Genomic DNA, 25,995 nt, shown 5'->3' on the forward strand with positions numbered 1-25,995 from the left:
TTGATAACTTTGAAAAATAATATATTAGATTTAGAATCATTCATCCAAGTTATGTCATGGATTCTTAAGGATTACCTGTTTGAGAAGGATGCTTTTTATCTTATCAGGATAAATGTTGAAACTGACTTAGTAATTATTATAATTACAGTAGTAATAATATTTCTTCATTTCTTGTGGAAGCATTTAGGATATTTCTAATGTACCTGTTTTAATAACAGTAGTTGCAATTTATTGAGCACTGCTGTATATATGGCAGGCACTATATGGCTATGAGCTTTTTTGGGTTTTAATAGAATTTATTTTTTAGAGCAATTTTATGTTCCCAGCAAAACCTGGGCTTTTTTCAGACTGGCTTTTTTCATTTAGTAATATGCATTTAGGTTTCCTCCATGTCTTTTCATGACTTGATAGCTCATTTCTTTTGAGTGCTGAATAATATTCCATTGTCTGGATGTACCACAGTTTATCAAGTCACCTACTGAAGGACATCTTGGTTGCTACCAGGTTTTGGCAATTACGAATAAAGCCACTATAAACATCTGTGTGCAGGTTTTTGTGTGGTCATAAGTTTCCAGCTCCCCTGGATAAATACCAAGGAGCATGATTGCTGAGTTGTATGGTAAGAGGATGTTCAGTTTTGTAAGAAACAGTCAAACTGTCTTCCAGAGTGGCTGTACCATTTTGTATTCCCACCAGCAGTGAATGAGAGTTCCTGTTGCTCCACATCCTCACCAGCATTTAGTGTTATCAGTTTTTGTATCTTGGCCGTTGTAATAGGTTGTTTTAATTTATGTTTCTCTGATGACATATGATGTAGAGGAGCCCCTTTTTTATATATTTTCATAGCCAATCCTCACCATAACCATGTATGGTACAGGTACTTTCCCACTTACAGACCAGGAGACTGAAGCAGGCAAAGGCCAGCAGAAGAGAGGCTTAGACAAAGGTTTTTTGGTGTTCTTTCAGTTCACCAGTTCACTCTTTTAAAGTTGAAACCTAGATAAACTTTCATTCCGCATTTATAAAAATTTTAAAGATTAATGACTTATTTAAAGAATTAACTTTTTTTTTTTTTTGGCTACGTTGGGTCTTCGTTGCTACGTGCGGACTTTCTCTAGTTGCAGTGAACGGGGGCTACTCTTCATTGCAGTGCGCAGGCTTCTCATTGTGGTGGCTTCTCGTTGTGGAGCACGGGCTCCAGGCGCGTGGGCTTCAGTAGCTGTGGTTCGCAGGCTCTAGAGCACAGGCTCAGTTGTAGCACACAGGCTTAGTTGCTCCACGGCATGTGGGATCTTCCTGGACCAGGGCTCGAACCCCTGTCCCCTGCATTGGCAGGCGGATTCTTAACCACTGTGCCACCCAAGAAGCCCAAGAATTAACATTTTAATCATGTAGTTAATATTCACATAATCGATTTTAGACAGTTATCTTGCAAAGATCTCACCCTAATTGAGGGTCATTGATACTTTTGTGTGTATCTTGATAGGATAATGCAGACGGATTTAATTTTTATTGCTCTGACTTGTTTTCTTCCCTTCAAATTAAGCGTTTTAGAACCAAAATTTTTTTTTGTAATTGCAAAAGTAACACATGCTCATTGTAGAAAAACTGAAACTAAAGAAAAGTTATAAAGAATAAAATAGAAAGAACGTGTGATTTTCACTATCCAGAGATCACTTTTCATTTCTTCAGGGAAACCAAAAGGAAATTAAGGGTCAGTCTGATTTTGCAGGACATCTTGTGTGGGAACACTGGATTCAAGACTGGTTTTTTAAACTTTTGGTTACCAGGGGGTAAGGTGGGGGGATAAATTGGAAGATTGGGATTGACATATACACACTACTATATATAAAATAGATAACTAATAAAGACTTACTGTATGGCACAGGGAACTCTACTTAATACTCTGTAATGGCCTATATGGGAAAAGAATCTAAAAAACAGTGGATATATGTATATGTATAACTGATTCACTTTGCTGTACACCTGAAACTAACACAACATTGTAAATCAACTATACTCCAATAAAAATTTTTTTAAAAAAGACTGGTTTTTCTGCTTAGGTCTCAGAGCAGGTGACAGTTTGCTCTCCTCAGCTGCCTTAGAGGTAAGAAAAACTATTTGAAATTTTGGACCTTACTGATTTCTTCTTACTGAAAACATGAAAAATGAATAGGGAGAAATTCAGCTGAGCAGAATGTATTTTTCTTTCTCTGTGATGTTATTTTACATACACAGAACCACAGAGAAGTAGCAAGAATGAGAGTCTTTTAAGTATGAGAAGATCTGGGGATTATTAGAGAGGGTATTGAATTTTTTAAATGATTTTTGTTTTAAAAAGGAGGAAATTCTCTATAAATTAACATAGATTTCCCATCTGTGTTCCTTGAAATGTTAGTGTATCCATAGAGGACCCATGGAGAAAAAAGGTAAATGATAAAATAAGTTTTGGAAAATGCTTGAAAAGTATTCCACTTTTATCCTAATAAACATAATGAGGTCTCTGAGAAGTCTTAAAGACTTGTTTTAATTGATTAACCTATGGTTTCCTAAATTTATTTGACCATGTAACTTTTATCACATTTTAGTATATAACAACACAAATAAGGAAATTTAGGGATAGAGTTTGAGGATATATTCTTAGGAAATGGAACTTTCGTAAGGCAAATGGAATGTAAGATCAATAGGAAATGGCTTTATGTTGTAATTAGATACACAGAAAATTAGAAAGAATGATGTGAGACAGTGACTGATAACAATACTTTGGAGAGAAATTTAGCACCATCTGATACATTAAAGAACTCACACATTGTGATCCAGTAATTTCACATCTAGATAAATGCTCTGGAATACTCTTCAAACTTTGATGTGCGTGTGGATCCCCTGGCAATTTTGTTAAAATGCAGATTCTGATTCAGTAGGTCTGGGGTATAGCCTGAGATTCTGTATTTTTAATAAGTTTCTAGGTGAGGCTAATGCCACTGGCCCACAGATCTTGCTTTGAGAAATAGGTAAAGACAGGAAAACTAGGTTTTAGTCTCAGATTTTTCACTGACCTCCTCTGTGATGTAGGCCACGTTGCCTCCTGTGTGGGAAGACCTTTTTCGTCTCTAAATCTAATTCTCTGGAAGGCCATGAATCCCTATTATGTAGGACGACAACATAGAAAATCTTTATGCTCTGAGAACCACTTGTTTTCCTGGCTCATTAATGTGTCACTGCTTCTCTCTCCCTCCATAGAGCCCCTTCTTTTCCTGTTTCTACATGAGGTTCAAGGGCCCTTCCATCAGAGTCACTAGATTCCCCCAGTGACCTATATAACTCCACATCTCAAGGGGTAGACCCAAAGATCCATGCTTTAGCCCTCCCTTGCTCTCATGTCAATTCTATCCACCCTTCATTTAAGAAAAGAAACCTTTGTGCTATGCATTGTGACATGAACTAATACAAAATGGTAGGAGTTGAAAAAAAGACCCCTGGGTCACACCCTCAGTGAGTTTACTATCCAAGGCCCCTGCAGTCTTCATGGTGTCTTTTTGTACCTCTTGACAGTACTGTCCTTTTGCTTTTATGTTGTCATCATTTGCATACTAGACTGGCAGTAGAGAGAAGACTGCGGGTTTCTTTAAGTTAAAGTTTGTGTCTTATCTTTCTGTTCTCTGCAGTGGGCAGCAGAATACCTTGAACAAAATAAGTATGTGCTACATTGAAATGATTTCATGAAGACGTTTAGCTTTGTTAAGGTTTCTTTCCATTTAAGGATATATTTTATAACTAATTTTTAAATTCCACATTGTTAAGTATAGGTATTTCATTTTCTTGCCTTGTTGATGATGTTTCAGGAGCTTGTTCATGTTTGTTCTAATGAATGCCCTTCATCTGGTGACTGAAGGACATCTTTTCTGGCGCAGTGTCCATGACATCACTGACAGGAAAGACCGCTCAATTTGTGGTTTTATTTGTTACGTCTGGTTGGCAGAATAAGTTCTTTGTAGTGAACAGATATGTGGCAGTATAAAGGGGAAGTTATGGGCTCTTGGATAGTTTAAAATAATGCACATTTGTCTGAAAGTTAAGGATTTTTTTTCCTGGTTTTTAAAAATTGATATAGACTTTACTGTTTAACAGTCATAAATTGTGTCAGATCGTTGTCAAATTGGAGATCTCTTTTATAGTTTTATTTGTATGTCTGTAAGAATCTGTGGACATTTTTTTCATTGTTAATAGGAAGATGAGGTAATTTAGATAAACATGTAACCAAATAATAATGTTGCTTTTCTATCTTTATGTCAATTAGCAGTATCAAATGCTGCTTAGTGTTTCTTTGGCTGGTTGAATAGAATTAGTTAAATAGCTCTTCACCTTTTTTCCATCATATTCTCTTTAAAAATATATATATAGCTCTATATTTATTATCTAGCAATGAATAGAAAAAAAACATACTTTGTAAAATATAGAATAAATCACTTTGTGAATAGTAAAAATTCACACTTTATGAAAACAAATAAAGATAAATCACAAACATATTGCAAAATATCTTTAAATATCCATAATTTGGGGCCACTTAGTGTCAATCTGTTATTTTATTCTAAAGCCCATCAAGAAAATGGGCTTTTAATAATATATATTATTAATATATAATAATACATTATAATATCAATATAATAGTCATACTATTGTTTTAACTGTTTAAAGTTTTTAGGTTCTAATTGAATATGGATTTAATTACCTCAGAAAAGGTTGGGCTTGCATTTTAAATGTACTGCTATAGCAGGATATAGAGTCTTAATTGTATCTTTTTGCCTGAGTTTGCATATATCTCTTCTGTATCTTCCATATGATCCATCCACTTTTTCAAAAATTCATAATTATCAAGAAGAATCTGACACTGAAACATATAAGCAGTAGCTTTTAAAAAATAACAGCTTTTTAAAAAAATGCTGATGATTCTGTTTAAAAACTTTTCTTATAAGCTCTAAATTTGTCCTTTATTTCTCTGGAAGTGGAGAGCCCCTCCCTCTGCCAGATACTTAAGACAACTTATCTTCTAGGCTTCCTGTCTAACACGGACATTGCAGGCTCAGCATCCTGAGTAAATTGTTTGGACTCATCACTTGATTTGCCTTTTTAAAATTTATTTATTTATTTATTGGCTGAGTTTGATCTTTGTTACTGCGTGGGCTTTCTCTAGTTGCGGCGAGTGGGGGCTATTCTTCATTGTGGTGCGCAGGCTTCTCATTGTGGTGGCTTCTCTTGTTGCGGAGCACGGGCTCTAGGCTTGCGGGCTTCAGTAGTTGTGGCTCACGGGCTTAGTTGCTCCGCGGCATGTGGGATCTTCCTGGACCAGGGCTCGAACCTGTGGTCCCCTGCATTGGCAGGTGGATTCTTAACCACTGCGCCACCAGGGAAGCCCCTTGATTTGCATTTTTATCTTGCGTGTGCTTATCCTTTCCAGCAACAGAAGAGGAAGAAGCTAAAATAATATAAAGGATCTGCATGGGGTTTAGAATACTGGCTTAGAAATCAGTTCCATAGGTTACAGGACAAAAGACATTTTTTACCTGGTAGCTGTTCATATGATGATGACCTGGATTTACAGTTGCAAGCTCAATTAAGGCACAGCTGCTAAGGAAGATGATGCAGCCTGGCTGCATGTGTCAGAGGTCTGGTGAGGCTACCTTACCCCTTAATTGATGCCTTACAGAGCTCCTCAATTCAGGTTTTTCAGGGGGTGGGATGTGAAGCATATCGGGGCAGGATAATTCTTTGTTCTGCAGAACTGTCCTTTGTAGTTACAGAATGTTTAGCCTCCCAGGCCCATGCCTACTAAATGCCAGAGGCACCCCTCCATGTTTGTAACAGTGTAAAATCCCCCAGAGTTTCTAGACAGACTCTCCCTAGGAGGGCTTTTCTACCTACTGTCAAATTCTAAGTCTACAGAGCCTTTAGAGGAGGAATGAAAAGAGATCCTTTGTTGGTGAGGGTAATGGGAACAGAAAAACTGATGAAGGGAAAAGTGATAGGCTTTTATATTTACTCACATATAAGCATTTCTGGTGTTCTTTTTTTCTTTCTACAGTTACAAGTTCCATCTGGTGTCATTTCCCTTTCAATACAGATAATTATTTTAATCATTTCTTGCAGTGCAGATCTGCTGTGATGATCTCATGATTCATTTACCTGAAAGTGTCTTTTTTTGCCATCATTTTTCAAGGACATAGGTACAGAATTCTGGGTTTCAGCACTTTAAAAGTGTTGTTTGTTTTCTAGCCTCCTTTTTTTCTGATGAGTTGTACCCTTTTATAGAAAGACTCTTTTTAAAAATAAACCTTTTAGAACAGATTTACATTTACAGAAAAATTGCAAAGACAGTACAAATAATTCCCATAGACCCTGCACCCAGTTTCTCTTATTATTAACATCTTACTTCAGTATGGTACATTTGTTATAATTAATGAACCAATATTGGTACATTATTATTAACTGAAGTCCATACTTTATTGAGATTTCTTTAGTTTTTATCTAATGTCCTTTTTTAGTTCCAGGATCCCATCCAGGATATCACATTACATTTGGTCATTATGTCTCCTTAGGCTCCTCTTGGTTATGACAGTTTTTTGAGGACTACTGTTCAGGTATTTTGTAGAATGTCCTTCAGTGGGATTTGTTTGTTTTTCTTATGATTAGACTGAGGATATGGGTTTGGGGAGGAAGACCACAGAGGTAAAGTGTCATTCTCATCATATCATATCATGTACTACCAATATGAGTGATCACTGTTGATATTGACCTTGACCACCTGGCTGTTTGTCAGGCTTCTCCACTATAAAGTTTCTCTTTTAGGACTTCTTTAGTGGTCCACTGGTTAAGAATCCGCCTTCCAGTGCAGGGGATGCAGGTTCGATCCCTGGTCGGGAATCTAAGATCCCACATGCCGTGGGGCAACTAAGCCCACATGCCGCAACTACTGAGCCCACACGCCACAACTAGAGAGCCTGTGTGCTGCAACTACAGAGCCCACGTGCTCTGGAGGCCGCATGCCACAACTAGAGAGAAGCCCGCGTGCCACAACGAAAAGATCCTGTGTGCCACAACTAAGACCTGATGCAGCCAAAAAAAATTATAATAATAAAATAAATAACTAAATAAATAAAGTTTCTCTTTTCTCTCTTCCATGCAACACTCTTCAGGAGGTCATTGTGCACAGCCCACACTTAAGGAGTGGGGAGTTAGGCTTCCCCTCCTTAGGGTAAAGTATTACATATTTACTTGGAATTATTTCATCTGGATGATTCATCTCTTCTCTATTTATTAATTTATTCAGTCATTTATATGTATCAGTATGGACTCATGGATATTTATTTTATACTTTGTATTGTAATACAGTGTTACTTTGCTTATTTTTTTGCTCAAATTATTTCAGCTTTGGCCATTGAGAGTTCTTTCAGTTGACTCCTGTGTCCTTTGACATGTTGCCATTACCATGGGTGTTGGTTTTTTGTTTGTTTTGCTTTTTTGAGCACTTCCTTCTTTTCTGGTGCTGTAAGAAGCTCCAGGATCATCTTGTATATGTTTCCTGTCCCAGTCCTAAAATCAGCCATTTCTCCGAGGAACCCTAGTTTCCATTTACTGGAGAATGATATTAGAAACCAGGCTCTGGGGTATTAGGTATACTTGTTACTACTAAGGTTCTGTTGCTTCTGGGGCTTCCCAGTTGACAGAGCAAGGAAATATATGTTTGTATACTAATACCTGTATATGCACATATCTATAAATATTTCTACATATAACCATTTGTATCTATATTAAGCTAAGAATAAGTTCATACTTAGGTCTCCAACTCTAATCCATTACATTCTAATCCATTACATTACATAGATCATTCTAGTTTTCTCTCTTTGCTTATCTGTAAACTCCCACTCCAAAAACGAGAAACCTGGCTGACACCAACCACCATCCATTTTCTTAATTGTTCAGTTCACTGAGCTCTCAGACTTAGAAGTTCTTAAACATAAGTAACATATTGTAAGGCCTTTGGAGTGCTGGTGCTTGGTGTGAAAGCTAATGTAAATTACTTTCTTCTCAACTTAAATCTTCCCTGGTTGGAATGCCTAACTGTGTACTTAACTTTTCTTTCTCCACTCATTAAAAATTTTTTATCAAGAACTTGTACCTAATCAAACTTATAAGCTTTTACACAGCTAAGGAAACCATAAACAAAACGAAAAGACAACCTATAGACTGGGAGAAAATATTTGCAAGTGGTTCAACTGACAAGGGCTTAATTTCCAAAATATACAAACAGCTCATATAGCTCAATATCAAAAGACAAACAACCCAATCGAAAAATGAGCAGAAGACCTAAAGAGACATTTCTCCAGAAGACATACAGATGGCCACTAGGCACATGAAAAGATGCTCACCATCACTAATTTTTTTTTTTTTAAAACATCTTTATTGAAGTATAATTGCCTTACAATGGTGTGTTAGCTTCTGCTTTATAACAAAGTGAATCAGTTATACACATACAATATGATCCCATATCTCTTCCCTCTTGTATCTCCCTCCCTCCCACCCGCCCTATCCCACCCCTCTAGGTGGTCACAAAGCACCGAGCTGATCTCCCTGTGCTATGTGGCTGCTTCCCACTAGCTATCTATTTTACATTTGGTAGTGTATATATGTCCATGACACTCTCTTACCCTGTCACATCTCACCCCACCCCCTCCCCATATCCTCAAGTCCATTCTCTAGTAGGTCTGTGTCTTTATTCCCGTCTTGCCACTAGGTTCTTCATGGCCTTTTTTTTTTTTTTTCCTTAGATTCCGTATATATGTGTTAGCATACTGTATTTCTTTTTCTCTTTCTGACTTACTTCACTCTGTATGACAGACTCTAACTCCATCCACCTCATTACAAATACCTCCATTTCATTTCTTTTTATGGCTGAGTAATATTCCATTGTATATATGTGCCACATCTTCTTTATCCATTCATCTGTTGATGGACATTTAGGTTGCTTCCATGTCCTGGCTATTGTAAATAGAGCTGCAATGAACATTTTGGTACATGACTCTTTTTGAACTATGGTTTTCTCAGGGTATATGCCCAGTAGTGGGATTGCTGGGTCGTATGGTAGTTCTATTTGTAGTTTTTTAAGGAACCTCCATACCGTTCTCCATAGTGGCTGTATCAATTTACATTCCCACCAACAGTGCAAGAGCATCACTAATTATTAAAGAAATGCAAATCAAAACTACAATGAGGTACCACTTCACACTGGTCAGATGGCCATCATTAAAAAGTTTACAAATAATAAATGCTGGAGAGGGTGTGGAGAAAAGGGGACCCTCTTACACTGCTGGTGGGAATGTAAATTGGTGCAGCCACTATGGAAAACAGTATGGAGGTTCCTCAAAAAACTAAAAACAGAGTTGCCATATGATCCAGCAGCCCCACTCCTGGGCATATATAAAGACAAAACTATAATTCAAAAAGATACCTGCACCCCTATGTTCATAGCAGCACTATTCACAATAGCCAAGACATGGAAACAACCTAAATTTCCATCAACAGATGAATGGATAAAGAAGATTTGGTATATATCTACAATGGAATATTACTTGGCCATAAAAAAGAATGAAATAACGCCATTTATAGAAACATTGACGGATCTAGAGATTAACATACTAAGGGAAGTAAGTCAGAAAGAGAAAGACAAATACCATATGATATCACTTACATGTGTAAACTAAAATGTGTCACAAATGAACGTATCTACGAAACAGAGACAGAGAACAGACTTGTGGTTGCCAAGGGGGAGGGGGTATGGAGGAGGGAAGGATTGGGAGTTTGGGATTAGTAGATGCAAACTATTATATATAGGATGGATAAACAACAAGGTCCTACTACTGTATAGCACAGGGAACTATATTCAGTATCCTGTGATAAACCATAATGGAAAAGAATGAAAAAGAATATGTGTACATATAGCTGAATCACTTTGCTATACAGAAGAAATTAACACAACATTGTAAATCAACTATACTTCAATAAAATTTTTTTAAATTGAAAAAAAACTTGTAAGAAAACATAAATATAAGTATCTTAACTTGAAAATGACACAAAACCAGGTGGATCTTGGAACATATAACAACAAAAAGAAAGTATTCATTAGGTCAGCCTGCAAATGGGTTAAAAAAAAGTTAGTAACAAGGTTTTTTTGTTTGTTTGTTTTTGTTTTTTTTTAAATTATTTATTTATTTATGGCTGTGTTTGGTCTTCGTTTCTGTGCGAGGCCTTTTTCTAGTTGTGGCAGGCGGGGGCCACTCTTCATCGCGGTGCATGGGCCTCTCACTATCGCGGCCTCTCTTGTTGCGAAGCACAGGCTCCAGACGCGCAGGCTCAGCAATTGTGGGTCACGGGCCTAATCGCTCCGCGGCATGTGGGATCTTCCCAGACCAGGGCTCGAACCCGTGTCCCTTGCATTGGCAGGCAGATTCTCAACCACTGCGCCACCAGGGAAGCCCAGTAACAAGGTTTTGTGGAGACGTGGCTTAAGTAACAGTTCAAATGGAGGACAGCTGGGAACCTTCAATCATGTAAGCTCAGCATATGCTAACATGTGCCATGGCTGCTAAAAAAATATATTGAAGGCTTGGCCTGTATCCCTGTGAACATAATACTCAGATGAAGGAAGATGTTAGTCTCATACTGCTCTTGATATTGGAAGTATTCATTCTTTGTTGAAAGAATTGAAAAAGACATTGAAAAATGATGTCCAAAAAAAGAACAAGATGGAAAAAGTCTATAAACGTGTTTTATCAAACACAGTTTGGAATTTGAGCATCAAAATGAATAATGATAGTATTTTAGACGATTAAGTAAAAAAAAAATAGTAACTGTGACTTCATACTGATCTAAAAAGTAAAATAAATTGAAAGTTTGATGAGGAATGGAATACTTAACCTGGTCTCGAAATACCTCCCTACAGAATATTTAATAACTACTAGGGGAAAAAGAGTAACTTCACAGTGGAAATGCCTGGAGGACATCTATTTTATGAAATGATCAAAGTGAACGTCACCAGTAATGGGATATATCAAAACTGTGCCACCTGAGAGTATTCACTGAAAAGAGCACAGCATCACTTCTGTGATGTTACTGCCAGAGGTATATGACCTGAGCCTAGCCACAAGGAAACACCAGATAAATCCAGAATGAGGGACATTCTACAAAATAACTGGGCTGTAGACTTCAAAAGTGTCAAGGTTGTGAACATCAAGCAAAGTCTGAGAGACTATTCCAGACTGATGGAGACTAATGAGACATGACAGTTAAATGCAATGCATGGCTCTCATCTGGGCCGCTATAAAGGACATTATTGGGAAATTGAGTAAATTGAATAGACTCTCAGATTAGTAATGTATCAGTGTTAATTTCCTGATTTTGATGGTTGTACTGTTTATAAATGGTTTTTTGTTTGTAGAATACACACTAAATATTTGGGGGTGATGTGGCATCATGCCAGTAACTTACTCTTGAATGGTTTGTTTCCCAAGGTGGTGGGAAAGGTTTTTATATGATATTTCTAACTTGTAAATGTTAGATTCTTTAAAAAATCTTTTTTAAAAAAGAATAATTTGGGACTTTGTGAATAATTAGTATGGAGAAAAAACTGAGGTGGAGCCCCAGGGAAGATGTCTTTAACTATCAGAAGGACTGTTGTGTAGAAGAGGAATTTTCATTGATTCTAGAAGGTGTTTCTTGTGTTTGATGGCATCTTACAGTTTATTGACAGGATACAGTGACGATGCACCTTACAGTTGATGGTATTTTACACCATCAGTAAGTGAAATACAGTTTATTCAGTGGTGCTTCTCCAGAGAAGAGAACCAAGAGCCATGAATGGGCGTTTAGGAATCAAGATTTTAGTTATAAAAAAGACCTTTCTAATACTTAAAACTACCCATGGATAGAACCAGTTACCTAAAAGAGTTAGTAATTTATAGGGTGTTCCTGTATTATGTTGAAGATGACCCCTAAGAACTCTTCTAACTAAAAGATTTGATGACTCTCTTAGTGTCTGGTGATGCCTTCCTAATTACTTTCCTACCTTTCTGCCTCTCTACATGAAGGAAGAAAGTGGCTTTCTTTTCCATGCTGGTCTTTGCTCCTGCCATCTTTTCTTTTTTATGATGTAGAGATTACCTGATGAGCGCATATAGGCAGGAGATAGTATAAGAAGAAAAGAAACTGACATTTGAGTGCTGGGCATTGAGCCTTTGCTCCGCTTGTGTGAGGTTGAAGAACTTCCTACTCAAGGAATAAGAGAACAAGGATTCAGTAGACCCTTGTTCTTTTTGAGGACAAACTACAGTTGAGGATCATCAGGAATTATCAAGCAACTCTGGAATCGCTCGGTGGTTCACGCATGGAGCTCCTGTATATCAGCCTCGGGGCAGGAGGTTTAGATTCAAACTTCAGCACAATTTCAAGTTAGTCAGTGTTGTGAACCTTGTGGGCATCAGCTGTATACCCATGGTGCTGGCATTTTCTTGAATCGGTACAGCTGCTTTCAAACCAGTGCACTTCCACAATGACAAAACTTCACCTTTCATTCTCTTGCTCCACACCCTGTGTCCCTCCTTTATCACAGTCATTCACTTCGCTGCCTGTCACTTCTCAGAGGCCTTGACTCCTGCTGACTTACCCACACATGGTCCTGCCATCATCCTGGCCAACTTCAGAATCCTTGTGGAGAGTGAACACCCAAACCTAAAATTCTTAACTCTGATCCTTTGACCATTCCACCTCACCAGGAACCTAGGCCTCATTATCTCCTGGAATTTTTATATCTCCGGAGTCTCAACTCCAGTGTCCTATTCTCCAACTGTTGCTTCTCTTTCTCTCCCTCTCCTGTCATTTGGGTTTGTTGAAGCTTCCTGTTCCTTGGGCTCTCTCTCTGTTTTCTCCCACTTATCCACTCCACACTTCACACTTGCATTCTACTTAGATCACGAGCCACTATTTCAGTCACTTTGACAGCTTCATTTGGTTAAGAAGTGTCTACCATCACATGACTGTCAGTTACCTTTAGGTCCATTTGCCTCCCAAAATGCCCTGAATGTCAAGGAGTTTGAATTTTATTTAGTTGATAGAAGGGACACATGAAAGTCTTTGAACAGAGGAATGACATGACAGATGTGTTTTAGAAAAACCACTGACAAATCTCAGCAGGAGATCTATAATTGATATAACCTGTCATCCACATTGATCAGAATTACTGCTGTATTCATTTCATAAAAGAATGTAACATCTTTTTTTCTCCCTTGAATTCTTTAAGGGGTCAGTTAAGAGACAAGTGAATACTACGTTTGAAGAAGTGAAAGTATTATAGAGTAACATCTGAGAAGGACTTAAGTCAGTGGAAGTGAGAGTTAAGAGAAGCCCTCAGATCATAAGTGAGCGGATTCATTGAGACACAAGCACACAGGGCTCAGCCAGTCTGTGCAATGTGACTGGTAGGTTAGTACAGAAAGTCCCTGACCTACACCTACCTGTTCCTTCAGCAGCAGCCATTCTAGACCTTTAAAGAAATTTTAATCTCTTTCACTTAAAATATATGGTGTTCTGCTTTACATATAAAGAGGTCATTGAATTCTATAGGAATAACTGATGCCACTATCAGAAGTTATAAAAGTATCATTGCAGACACTTAATGTGGGAATGCAGCATTCCCCTGAGCTATTTTTTATGGGAAATTTCCTAAAATTATTTAAGAGCTTTAAAATTCCTTAAAACATTGGCAGCTGATTTGAGCTTAACAAACAAGTTCATCTATTAAGGCATAAAACCTCTGCTAAATGGGATTTTGCAGGTAAGCTTATAGTACAAAAGTGAAAGAGCTTATAGTAAAAGCACTTTCTCCACTTGTGGCCTGGTGCCTCAAACAGTTCATTTGCTCTTTTCCTGTATCTGCCTTTCTAGAGTTAAAGTATCAGCTGCCTGGCTGAATTGGGCTTGCCCTGAGAGTCATTCTCAGGAGCGGGGTGACGAAGACAGTTGAGGGGAGAGGCTGGTGATTTCTGATACTTCCCAACTGCGGGGACTCCCTGAGCTGAAGCTCAAATCTTCTTGGAAGCCAGGAGGATTGTGTTGGTCAGCAGATACCTGAGTGTTTCCCAAGGTGGTGGGAGAAATTAGAGAGAATAGGAGTTCCAAAATGTTGTGGTGGGGGCTTTGTGGTTTCCTCCAAAGAATGCCTTCCTCTGCTTTCCATGAGTAATAATAATACAAGTAGAATAAGCTCAGTAAACTGTAGCATTTACTGAGCATCGGCCATGAAGCCTGCAGGTAATATCATTTTTTGAAAGAAGAAACTGAAGTTCAGAGAGGTTAAGTATCATGCTGGAATTTGAACTCAGACATTCTGACTTCAGAGCCCAAAGGAGGTTAATTCTGAGGTTCATTTTTTGGCCCCTGAAAATTGATTTTGTAGTCAGGATTATAGCAGCATTACCATATTTTTTCACTTACCCTTTTTTCCCATTAAAAAATAGAAGTGCTAGGTGTTGCAGCGAGGGGGACTCTTTTTTACAGAAAAAATGCCAACCCAGAAGTTCTGTTTATTTAGTAGGAAATAAAGATAAGTAGAAGAATATTGAGTACAGAACCACTTTACAAAATGTAGAAGAAATCATAGTGTTAGAAAAATCACCATTTTGCAAACACTATTGTAGTAACTGATTCAGGTGGGCATTAGTGGGTGCTCAGAGCGTTGAATGAAAGCTTATTAGCCAAGTGATAAAATTCGCCTTCATCAATAAAGGTAAAACCCGACATATGCTTCCTGATGTAGCACGCTAGAAGGACATAACGTCACCTGTGTAGCATTCCTACCAAAAGTGTTTACTTTGGAGATCTAATCATGAGGAAACAATCAGACAAATCCAGGTTGAGGGACATTTTTTAAACATATTGCCTGGACTCATCAAAAAGGTTAATGTCATGAATGACCAAAAGGGACTGAGGAACCTGTTTTAGATCAGAAGAGACTAACAAGAAGAGACAACTAAGCACAGTGCCCACAAGGCCTGATTAGGTACTGGGTACTCAACTAACCTAAGCAGTTCTGAGAGTCATTATTAGAATCAGTCAGAAGTATTTTGAATGTGGACAGTATGTTGCAGAAAAATGTCATATCAGAGTTCAGTTTCTTGAGTATGATAAATGAACTGTGTCCTTGTTCTTAGGAGATAATGCTGAAGTATTTAAGAAGGAAATGTCATGATGTTTGCAACTTACTCTCAATTGGTTCAGCAAAAATAAATACACACAGAAAAAGTGAAGTGTTACCAGTTGACAAATCTAAATAAAAAAGTGCATGAGTGTTCATACAGTATTGAAACTATACTGTAGGCTTGAAAATTCTCAGAATAGAAGAAGAAAGAATAGAATTGTATATTAAAGTAGCCATACTCAAGCAGAGGAAACAGATTCACATTAAAGAATAACAGTGGAGAAAGTTTTCAATAAAGTAGGTGAAATCAGGTATCACAACTAGGTTTTTACTTAATCGACATCTCTGGCAAATTAATCCTGGCTGCTGGGCATGTTGAAATGCATGGGATTCTGAGGCCATATTCATGATTTATTAGCATTGTTTGCCAAGGGCTTCAGATGTGAGAGTGGGGATGAATGTTCCAAATATTTGTCATCTTTCCTTGAATGTTCACATCGTTACAGTCTAACTAGTTCTTAACTCTTTATCAGTCACTACTTGATCTAACCCTAATTTCATCCTGAGCTTACATATTCTCTGGCATTAATATCCTCCCCCCACCCCACCCCACCCCACCCCAGAAGCTGGGCCAAGGCTTCACAGTCTTTAAAAGTCAAGTGTCTGAGGCAATCCTTAAATTAAGGTCTTTGAGCCCAGATCACCTTTATGGGTGGGGAATGAGGAAGTCTGTGAACCTCTCCTGAAATTAGAAGAGGGTGCCCTACCATCAGATTCTCCAAGGGATTTACGACCTAAAATGGTTGAGACTAATGCCGTTGCTGGTATTCTGATGATCTGCTGTAATTATTTTTCACTTTGTTTGACCAGCAGTGTTTTAGTCTCCTTTCCTGTCACTCTTCCCAGTCTCCTCCATTGTAGTAACATTATGAGACCACCGGTGTTTGGCTCCTCTCTCTAGTCCCTTTAAAATTGTCCTTTGCCCTTTGAGAGCAGTTGCAGTTTTCATGTAATCAAGAGCAGGTGTAAAGGAAAAAGCACTCCTGTGTGTGTCTCTTTTACTACTCACACAGAAAACTTCACTTCCGACGCTTTGGTCACCAAATGTTTGTGGGGTTTTCCCTATACCAAGCAATTTTCAGCAACACTAGCTGGGTGTCTGTAATTCAATTTGATTCTGACACTATCTGCCTGGGGTTAGCATCAGATCCCACAAGTTAAGGGCTCAGTCCCACAAGACATCCCACCCCCCACGCCACTGCTTCAGAAGCCAGTTGCAAGTCCCATGTTGTCACCAGTACTTCTGACCCACCAGCTGTAAGTTGAGGTTCCCACAACCCCCTCCTCCGGTCCAAAAATTTGTTAGAATGGCTCACAGAACTCAGGGGAAAACTTAATTTACTGATTCATTATAAAGGATATAATAAAGAATACAGGTGAAAACATAACATAGGGCAAGGTGTGTGAGAAGGGGCTCTCTGGCATGCCATCCTCTCACCACCTCCATGTGTTCACCAACGTGGACACCCTCTGACCTCCATACTTTGGCATTTTTATGCAGGCTTCAAGTCTCTAGTCCCTCTCCCTCCCCAGAGGATTGGGGGGTGGGGCTGAAAGGTCCAAGCTTCTCATCATGGCTTGGTCTCTCTGGTGACCTGCCCCCATCCTGCAGCTATCCAGGAGCCCACCAAGATTTACCTCATTAGAACAAAAGACACTCCCATCACCCAGGGAATTCCAAGGGTTTTAGGAGCTCTGTGTCAGGAACCAAGGTCAAAGACCTAATATTATATTAGAACAAAAGATGCTCCTAGTGCTGTCACTTAGGAAATTGCAGGGGTTTTAGGAGCTTTGTCCCAGGAACCAGGGACAGAGACCAATATGTATCTTTTCTACTATTTCACAGCAGGTAATTTTCCACTCTCTTTGCAAAGTGAACATTAAGGAGCCTTGATGATAGGATATGCTCAATAACTACTGTTGAAGGGATGGTTGAAATAATTAAATGCTTCTTCTCCCAAACAGCCTTCCAATTGAAATTAGGTGGTGCTCATTTAGTGTTGTTTGAATGAATGAAATTACATGGATTGGTTCCCTTGGCTACCTGTGCAGCTTTCCCAGCTCCTTTTCCAGCTTGAGTCTTCAAGAGGGAGCCTCAGAACTGATTTCTAAAACCATTTGTACCTGGTGTGATTATAAAGCAATGAGACTGATTGTCATGTGTTGTTTGTGGGATCCGTCTCAGTTACTTTATAGCCATACCTGGTATCTTATACTGCAGATCATTGCCTGTTGAACAACATTTTAAAAGCACTTAAGGTTTCTAAATGGAAATTTTAAATGGTTTAGCATCGTTTTATGATTTTTTTTTCTGACTTACTGATCAGAACTCTTACTTCAGAAAGATAATTAGATGTTAACTTTGTTGCTTGCTTTAATTTTGCAGTTTTCTTTCTGTTTTTGGATTTTTAATCAGTATTCTGATAAACTGCTGATAAATTCTGATGAAATGACTGGCACAGTTTTGAATGAGGTTATACAAAGGTATATGTTCCATTGGGTTAAACTTTTCATAAAACTTTTTATTATTAAATTTCTTTTCAGTTGTATATGGTCTTTTGACTGCACATTGTACAAGGATAGTCCTTTTAGTTAAATATGATAAATGAGACATAAACTAAATATTTAGTAGTAGTAGTCATTGAAGCCTTCCAAAGGGCAAGTTTGGGGGGTTTTGATTTTGTTTTGGTGGTTTACATTTATATGCACAAACTTTATTCAAATTTAAGTAAGTGGTTATTATTTTCTCTTTCCCAGAATAAAATACCTGTTCTCCTTCCTTTGACCCCCACAGTCTCGGGGCTCTTTGAAGAAGGAAGGCCTATTGTAAAAGTTGCATGTTGCCACAGGCAGCTTCACCTTATGAAAGGATGATCACTGACAGCTGGATTGGTGGTAGAAAGGCTTCTCTTTTTGCTTAAAAGAAGGTGGGAAATTATTCCCTTTCTGGAGAAGGAAAGGGATAGAAATTTCATGCTGTGTATAGGAGAGAGAGTCACTTGCCTTTACCGTATTACTGCTTATGTAATTGAAAGAACTGGACGACTAGGAGAGCAACTTACAAACATCCTTATAAGTAACTTAAATAGTGGCTGTAGCGCAACCTCTGGATGGCTGTTAGAAGCTACAAGTATTTTGATGCCAGACTAGTCCAGAGCTTTGAAGTTTGGACATTTCTCAGGAAGGGTTTGATTTCTACAAGAGTTCTGGGATAAATGAAAAAGGAACCTTCCTCCAGTCCGACCTACACATAGGATCAAAGTTAGTTTCAACTGTTATTGATTAAAGATACCACCATTTGGCATTTTGCTGTTGGAACTCTATTATCAGATTTGTGTCCTAAGTCAGTGAAATTATAAAACTGTATATCCTGTACTTCTGCTTCTTTCTATTCCTGTGCTAGTTCTACACACAATAGGTGCTCCATAAACATTTGTAAGAAAGATTAATGTAAAAAGTACCAATTTTTGTACTATAAATGTTTTTCACCTTTTTATAAGGAGTTGGGACTCTCGAAAGAACATTTTAAGATGGAAAAAGTTTTACAGTGAAAACCTGCCATGATTTTATCACATTTCTATTGGTGTATAATACAATGCTGTGTACCGTCTTTTGTTACATTTGGCTGATTTAATAATCTGTTTTTTAAATATAGTTGTAAGGTAAGATAATATGGTTCTTAACACTGCAATCATTTTATGCTTCAAGTGCGTTTAAGTCTTAAGTAGTACACAACAAGTTTCTGTTCCCACTTGGTGCCAGCATACCCAACTGCAACTTCATTTCATTTGAAAAGTTGAATCTGCAAACCCTTGCCATTAGCAAAAATTACAGTAGTTTTGCTAAGTAGCATTTTTATGTATTTGATGTTCTATAAATTTTAAATGTCACTTGAGTATATATATTTATTTTACATTACAGGCACTGGAGATATTATTGCTGTCATGATTACAGAATTGAGGGGTAAAGATATTTTGAGTTACCTGGAGAAAAACATCTCTGTACAAATGACAATAGCGGTTGGAACTCGAATGCCGCCAAAGAACTTCAGCCGTGGCTCTCTAGTCTTCGTGTCAATATCCTTTATTGTTTTGATGATTATTTCTTCAGCATGGCTTATATTCTACTTCATTCAGAAGATCAGGTACACAAATGCCCGGGACAGGAACCAGGTGAGCTACCAGTACTCTATATTGATTGATGCTTACTGGCCATAATTCATAGACATCTGTTGTAATCATACATAGTATGAATATTTTTTCATTAAAAAAAGTGGTAACCCTCAGTCATTTTAATATGTCGAAAACATTTCTATACAAGTATCTTAAGGATATTTGAAATACCTAAATGGAGAAATTATTAAATTTACAGTGATCACTTGGAATATTCCAGGTAAATGGTTAGCTTAATATCATAGTGTGATCTAGCTAATTCTGGTAATTTGAAGAAATATTACAAAGTTGCATTTTTAAGCTGGTAACATTTGTTGTCAGTGGCAGGGGAGTTGGAAGGGTGGGGGAGGGAGACTTTTTTTTTCCATGTGAATTTTGAACTATGTATTATCTATTCAGAAAAAATAAATTAAAAATAAATTACCTGTCCTATTTAAGCTTAGCCATGGGGCAGTGATGAGGTGGGGAAGGACCAATAGAAGAGATATATCTAGATAGTCATCCTAGAAATTCCATTGACCAGCGCAGTGGATTTCAGATGAATGAATAAAGACACAGAAAAGACAATATACTGCCCTGTAGTAAAGGGCTTGCAGATGGTTTTCTGTGAGTTTATTACTTAGTTTGTTTGATGTGCTATATATAGAATATCTACCCTGGAGCCAGGTTTGAGGTATTAGGTCCCATTACCAGTCCTATGCTTTTCTAGGACACTAAGAAGTAAATTGCTTGGAGAGTGGTTTGAAGACAATTTTTATATAACACCATCCTCTCCTCAGAGTACATCTAAGTCCCCGTGGTGGGGGGGGGGGTGAAATTTTCATCCTTCCTCATACTAGTGAAAAGAGCACAGACTTTGGTGTGGAGTTCAAATCCTGACCTTACCACCAGTTTGCCCTTGTCCCTCTTGCACAGTTTTTTTAGCTTCTCAACTTGTTTCTGCATCTGAAAATATGTATAAAATATCTGAAAACTATAATTTATTGAACATTTGTGTGCCAGGCTCTGTGCAGCATCCTGTACATCTTTAAAATTTTTATCATGATAATTTTTATTATTTATAATTTCAGACTTACAGAAAGTTGCAAGAGTAATATAAAGTATTTGCCCAAATTCTCCAACTGTTAACATTTTACCATATTTCCTTTTTAACCGTTTGAGATAAGATGCCCCTTTACCCTTAAATACTTCATTGTGTACTTTCTAAAAGCAAGAACATTCTCTTATATAACCACAGTGTATGATTATCAAAATAATGAAATTAACATTAATATCATTATCTGATCTATGGACCTTTTCTAAGTTTTGTGAAATTATCTTAATAATGTCCTTTATAGCAAAGAAAACCCTGGATTGATCCAATCAAATTGTATGTTGTGTTCAGTTGTCACGTCTCTTTTAATCTGTTTCATGATATTGACATTATTGAAGAGTACAGGCCAGTTGTTTTGGATTTGAGCTTGTCTGATGTCTGATCTTCCTTCATGATTAGATCCAGGTTATATGCATTTTTGTCAGGAATACCAGTCCTTTACATTTGTTAGTTTTTTATTTTGAGATAGGTGTAATTTCACATACGTTTATGAGAGATAATACAGAGAGATCCAAATACCTTCACCCGTTTTCTCCCAGCGGTAAAATCTTGCATAACTATAGTAAATATCACAACCAGGATATCAGCATTGATACAATCCACTGATCTTATTCAGATTTCTCCAGTTAAACTTGTGCTGGTGTATGTATAGTTCTGTGCAGTTTCAGGTGACCACCTCCACAGTCAAGATACAGACCCATTATCACGAGGATCCCTTGTGTAAATTCTCTTATAGCCACAGCCACCTCTCTCCTACACCCCTGCCTAACCCCTGACTACACTAGTCTGTTCCCCACTCTGTAGTTTTGTCACTTCAAGAATGCTATATAAATGGAATCACATATTATTTAACTTCTAGAGTTTGGATTTCTTCATCTAACGTAATTCCCTTGAGATCCTTCCAAATTGTTACATGTATCAATAGTTTATTCCTTTTTATTGCTGAGTAGTATTCTATGGCTTGGATGTACTATAACTTGGTTAACCAAGTTGTTTCCAGTTTTGGCTATTATAAATAAAGTGACTATGAACATTCATGTGCAGGTTTTTGTGTGAACATGAGTTTTCATTTCCTTGGCATAAATGTTCAAGAGTGCAATTTTTGAGTTATTATGATAAGCACATATTGAATTTTATAAGAGACTGCCATACTCTTTTCCCAAGCAGCTGTACTATTTTACATTCCCAGTAGAAATATATCCCTGATACAGTTCCTCTGCATCCTTGACAGCATTTGGTGTTGTCACTATTTTTCATTTTAGCCATTCTGATAGGTGTATAGTAATATCTCTTTTGTGATTTTAATTTGCATTTCTCCAATGACTACTGATGTTGAACATCTTTCCTGTGCTAAATGCCACCTGTATATCCTCTTCAGTGAAATGTTTATTCATGTCTTTTACCCATTTTCTACTGGGTTTGTTTTTTACTGTTGAGTTTTGAGAGTTCTTCATACGTTCTAAATACAAGTCTTTTGTCAGAACTGTGGTTTGCAAATATTTTCTCCCAGTTTCTCCCAGGGTCTTTTGAAGAGCAAAATCTTTAATTTCGATGAAGCTTAATTTATCAATTTTTCCTTTTATAAATTGTGCTTTTGCTGGCAAGTCTTAAAAAAAACTCTTTGACTAGCCCTAGATACCAAAGATTTTCTAATTTTTTTCAAAAAGTTTTACATTTAAGTCCATGATCCATTTTGAATTAATTTTTGTGTAAAGTGTGAGGTTTAGGTTGAGGTTCCTTTTTTTGCTTATGTCTGTCCAGTATTGCACCTTTGTCAAAACCACAAAGCTTGATTCCTTGCCCAATCTTTTCCTCCTTCTTTTTTTTTTTTGCACACAGCAGGGCCAAGTCTTTTTTTTTTTTTTTTTTTTTAATTTTATTTATTTATGGCTGTGTTTGAGTCTTCGTTTCTGGTGCGAGGGCTTTCTCTAGTTGTGGCAAGTGGGGGCCACTCTTCATCTTCATCGCGGTGCGTGGGCCTCTCACTATTGCAGCCTCTCTTGTTGCGGAGCACAGGCTCCAGACGCGCAGGCTCAGTAATTGTGGCTCACGGGCCTAGTTGCTCCGCGGCATGTGGGATCTTCCTAGACCGGGGCTCGAACCCGTGTCCCCTGCATTGGCAGGCGGATTCTCAACCACTGCGCCACCAGGGAAGCCCCTCCTCCTTCTAATTCTTGTTTCCCAGCAACAGGTCGCCTCTTTGAACTCTTATCTGTTCCTTCTGTTATTAACTTCATATAACTAAGTAGCATGCTATACTCCTTTTTTAAATAAGTTAAAGGTGTTTTTTTAAATATATTGCCATCATGAAAGACAAAGTAAAATGATCAAGAGTAGCTCTAAAAGGGTGTTCTTGACAAGAAAACCCTAAAATATTCGTTTGAATGTAGCGCATCTCAAGGACTTTTGAAAAAGCAAATGGTTTGTCCCAGGAGCCTGCTCTTTGACGGTACTGCTTTAATTAGCACCCACCATGGGGCCTGTGTGTGATGAAGGACTCAGCATAGTCACCATCTGGCACAGGCCACAAACGGGAACTGGTTTTGCGGCTGACTGCACGCAGACTTCCTAAGCATTCTTCTCCAGACGCTGCTGTAGCAGAGTGGTATTCTGACCTTTGTTCCTCCTTCCGTTTTTCCTAAGGTTGAGAAGCACTTGATGAAATTTTTATGTGGCTTAAAAAGCTTGGCTTATTAAAGTTTAATATGAAGGTGGCAGCAACTCAACTGGTTGAAAACTTTGGCTATTTTAAAAGAGAAACCAGAACTATTAGTGAAGAAAAATAAGTGAGTTTAAGGAGAGACTCATTTTCTCCCACAAACTGTCATCGTGAAGCAGTTCTTTCTACAGAATATGCTACCAAAGAGAGCCCTGTGTTGTGAATAACTTTCTAAGCACAGCGTAATGTACACAACTGACACCATTTTACACTGGAAATAAGAATCTAATGCTTTGGCTTTTTAGTGTACTGCCAGGTATCTGTGGTTGCTCTTCTTGAAAACTTGTTAGAATACATCTGAATACAAATAGGTCAGATGATGGCTGATGGTAAACTTAAATGTCACCTTCTAATAAGACAATGATAGTTATTCCACACAAGAGGATAGATGTTTGGTGTGTTTTATTGAAAACGTACTTAAGGTTTTTCTGAGAAATGTAAACTTGTTCACGGTTACATAGTTAATAATGTACCCTTAATCCCAAAGTGGTCAAGTTTGACAAACCAGAACAATAAACCTTTTATTTTACTGTTGAGGAATAAGGCAGGTATAAAAAAATTCCATAACCTAGGACTACTGAGTTTAGAAGGTCTTCTTATGAAAATCCTCTGTGAAAATGCATATGGTTTTAAGGTATTTAAAACTCGTTATAGCTTCTTGCCAAAATGTATATGCAGTATTCTTAGACTTTATACATATCTCAAGGTTACTGAAATGAAATATGCTTTTGCTGCCCATTTTTATCTCGGAAGATAGCTAACTGGAGAATGCACTTGCATGTGCAAGTATAGAAGAAGACTGAATGTTCTTCAGAGGAAGGCTAGTACTTTGCATGTATAATCTTCAAAAATGGTGGGTTCAAAAGTCTTTTCCTTCCAGATTGGAAGGGGAGAAGTTATTGTGCATACTGTCAAGGTTTTTCCCCTAGGAAAAGATTATTTAGTCAAAAAGGGACAGATTTCTTCATAGTTGGATGGTAGATTGAATTTTATTATGTTTTTTAGGGATTAACAATTCCAGAACTAGAAAAGGAAACTAGATCTTTGAACTGAGACTGTATTATTTTACCACTTTTTAAGTATATTGCAAGTGTTCTATCTTCTTTTTCATGTCTTGCTATTACGATCAATTTACATAAATAAATACCACTTTCTATATTCAGAGACTGTATGCCTTCTAAACATTATATCAAAGCTTAAGACTTTGCTTTTCTAGTACAAAATATTTTCTTGAGATCAGAGTGTTTCTAAGATATTCAATTCTACATCCTTGGGGTTTAGCACAGGGCCTGGCATGTCACAGTATCTCAATAAATGCTTAAATGAATTAAAGAATGAGATTACATTCTATTGGGAAGGTAGACAGGTGTAATCAAAATACCGTGTAGTATAAGAGTTATTCTTTTGGAGCAGAGTGATATTACTAGAGTGTTATCCAGAGGAGGTAGTGACATTTGAGCTGAATTTTAAAGGATGACTAAGACTTCATCAGACAGGAACTGGGTGGAAATTCAGGCAAAGGGATCATTTTCCACAGAGCTGTGGGGAGATAAAGAGAGAGCAGAAGAGTTGAATGGCATCAGAAATAGTAGGGAGGAGACCTGAGGCTGAACTGATACTGGATGAGCATATTGACACTTGAAGATGAAGGGCTTGACTCTCATGCTGAAAAATTTAGACTTTGCTCTCTAAGCAGTAAGGAGTCATCAAAGGTTTTTTAGCAGTGGAGTGATAAAAGATTTTTTTCTATTAGGAGAGGCTTGGGGGAAAGAGTTCTTAAAGAGGAAAATATTGAAGAGCAAAGGAAAATAATATGAATAAAATAAGGTTATGTAGAGAGCTGGGGGAGGGATTGGGGCACAGACAAATGGTTACCTTGGAAAACTGTTGGGGATAACTTCGTTTCAGACAAAAGAGAAAAAGGTAGTAGTGATGAGAGAGTGAATGAAAGAAGGTGCTGACTACAAGACAGTTATTTCAGTCAGGGAAAAATTATATTTACAGCACCTGAATTTCACCAGTGTCTAAAAGAAGAAAGCCCTATTGTCTGCTGATATAGACCTAATTCTGTGTCTATGGGAGAGTTCTGATGACTGAACAGAAACCAGAGATGAGTCTCATTAAAGTGACCTGTCATCAGTATATTGTGAACCATCTGGCTTTGAACAGATCATTCCTGTTAAATTAAGCAGTGTGAGTTGTTTTAAATTGTTCTCTACCAATTTAAAACTTTTGGACACTCTGCATCCAAATATAGAATAGTGTTCACATTGGTATTCTTGATGTCTTTAACCAAGTGAAATAAATTAATCTAGCCCCTGATGGTCAATATCCCTTCATATTTTATAATATGGGAAGTCTTTTAGGCATTTACAATGGAAAAAGAACTGGACTAGAAAGTCAGGAGACCAAAGTTTCTGGTCCCAGCACTTTTACTAACTTTAGATAGATCACCTTAGTTCTCTCTGGATTTGGGTTTTCTCCTTTGTATAATAAAATGATGCATCCCTGTGGTTTTGTCCCATTCTATAATGTTCTGTGTGTGGTGAGGTGGAAACTTGAGTAGCTTTGTTAACTAAAGTCAGAAGTACGGAGAATATGAGTGGGTAGAGGGTTATGAGAAATGCTTTGGAAGCTAGGGTTGGTAGTTTATACTTAGTATAGTGATCTCAGATTTTAGTATGCAAAAGAATCATGTGGGGGCACTTTT

At 37.7% G+C, this 25,995-nt stretch overlaps 1 protein-coding gene across 3 annotated transcripts in view; it reads left to right on the top strand.

Annotated features, from left to right (window-relative positions):
* RNF130 (ring finger protein 130) overlaps window positions 1-25,995 on the top strand; it is a 121,092-nt gene that overhangs the window by 29,427 nt on the left and 65,670 nt on the right. For all 3 annotated transcript variants that reach the window (XM_036847173.1, XM_036847174.1, XM_036847172.1), the window contains exon 3: window positions 19,223-19,473. In XM_036847173.1, the coding sequence (XP_036703068.1) occupies window positions 19,223-19,473 (251 nt within the window). The remainder of the gene's footprint in view (window positions 1-19,222; window positions 19,474-25,995) is intronic.

The sequence above is a fragment of the Balaenoptera musculus genome, chromosome 3 (assembly GCF_009873245.2).
Source record: "Balaenoptera musculus isolate JJ_BM4_2016_0621 chromosome 3, mBalMus1.pri.v3, whole genome shotgun sequence".
Taxonomy (NCBI): Eukaryota; Metazoa; Chordata; class Mammalia; order Artiodactyla; family Balaenopteridae; genus Balaenoptera; species Balaenoptera musculus.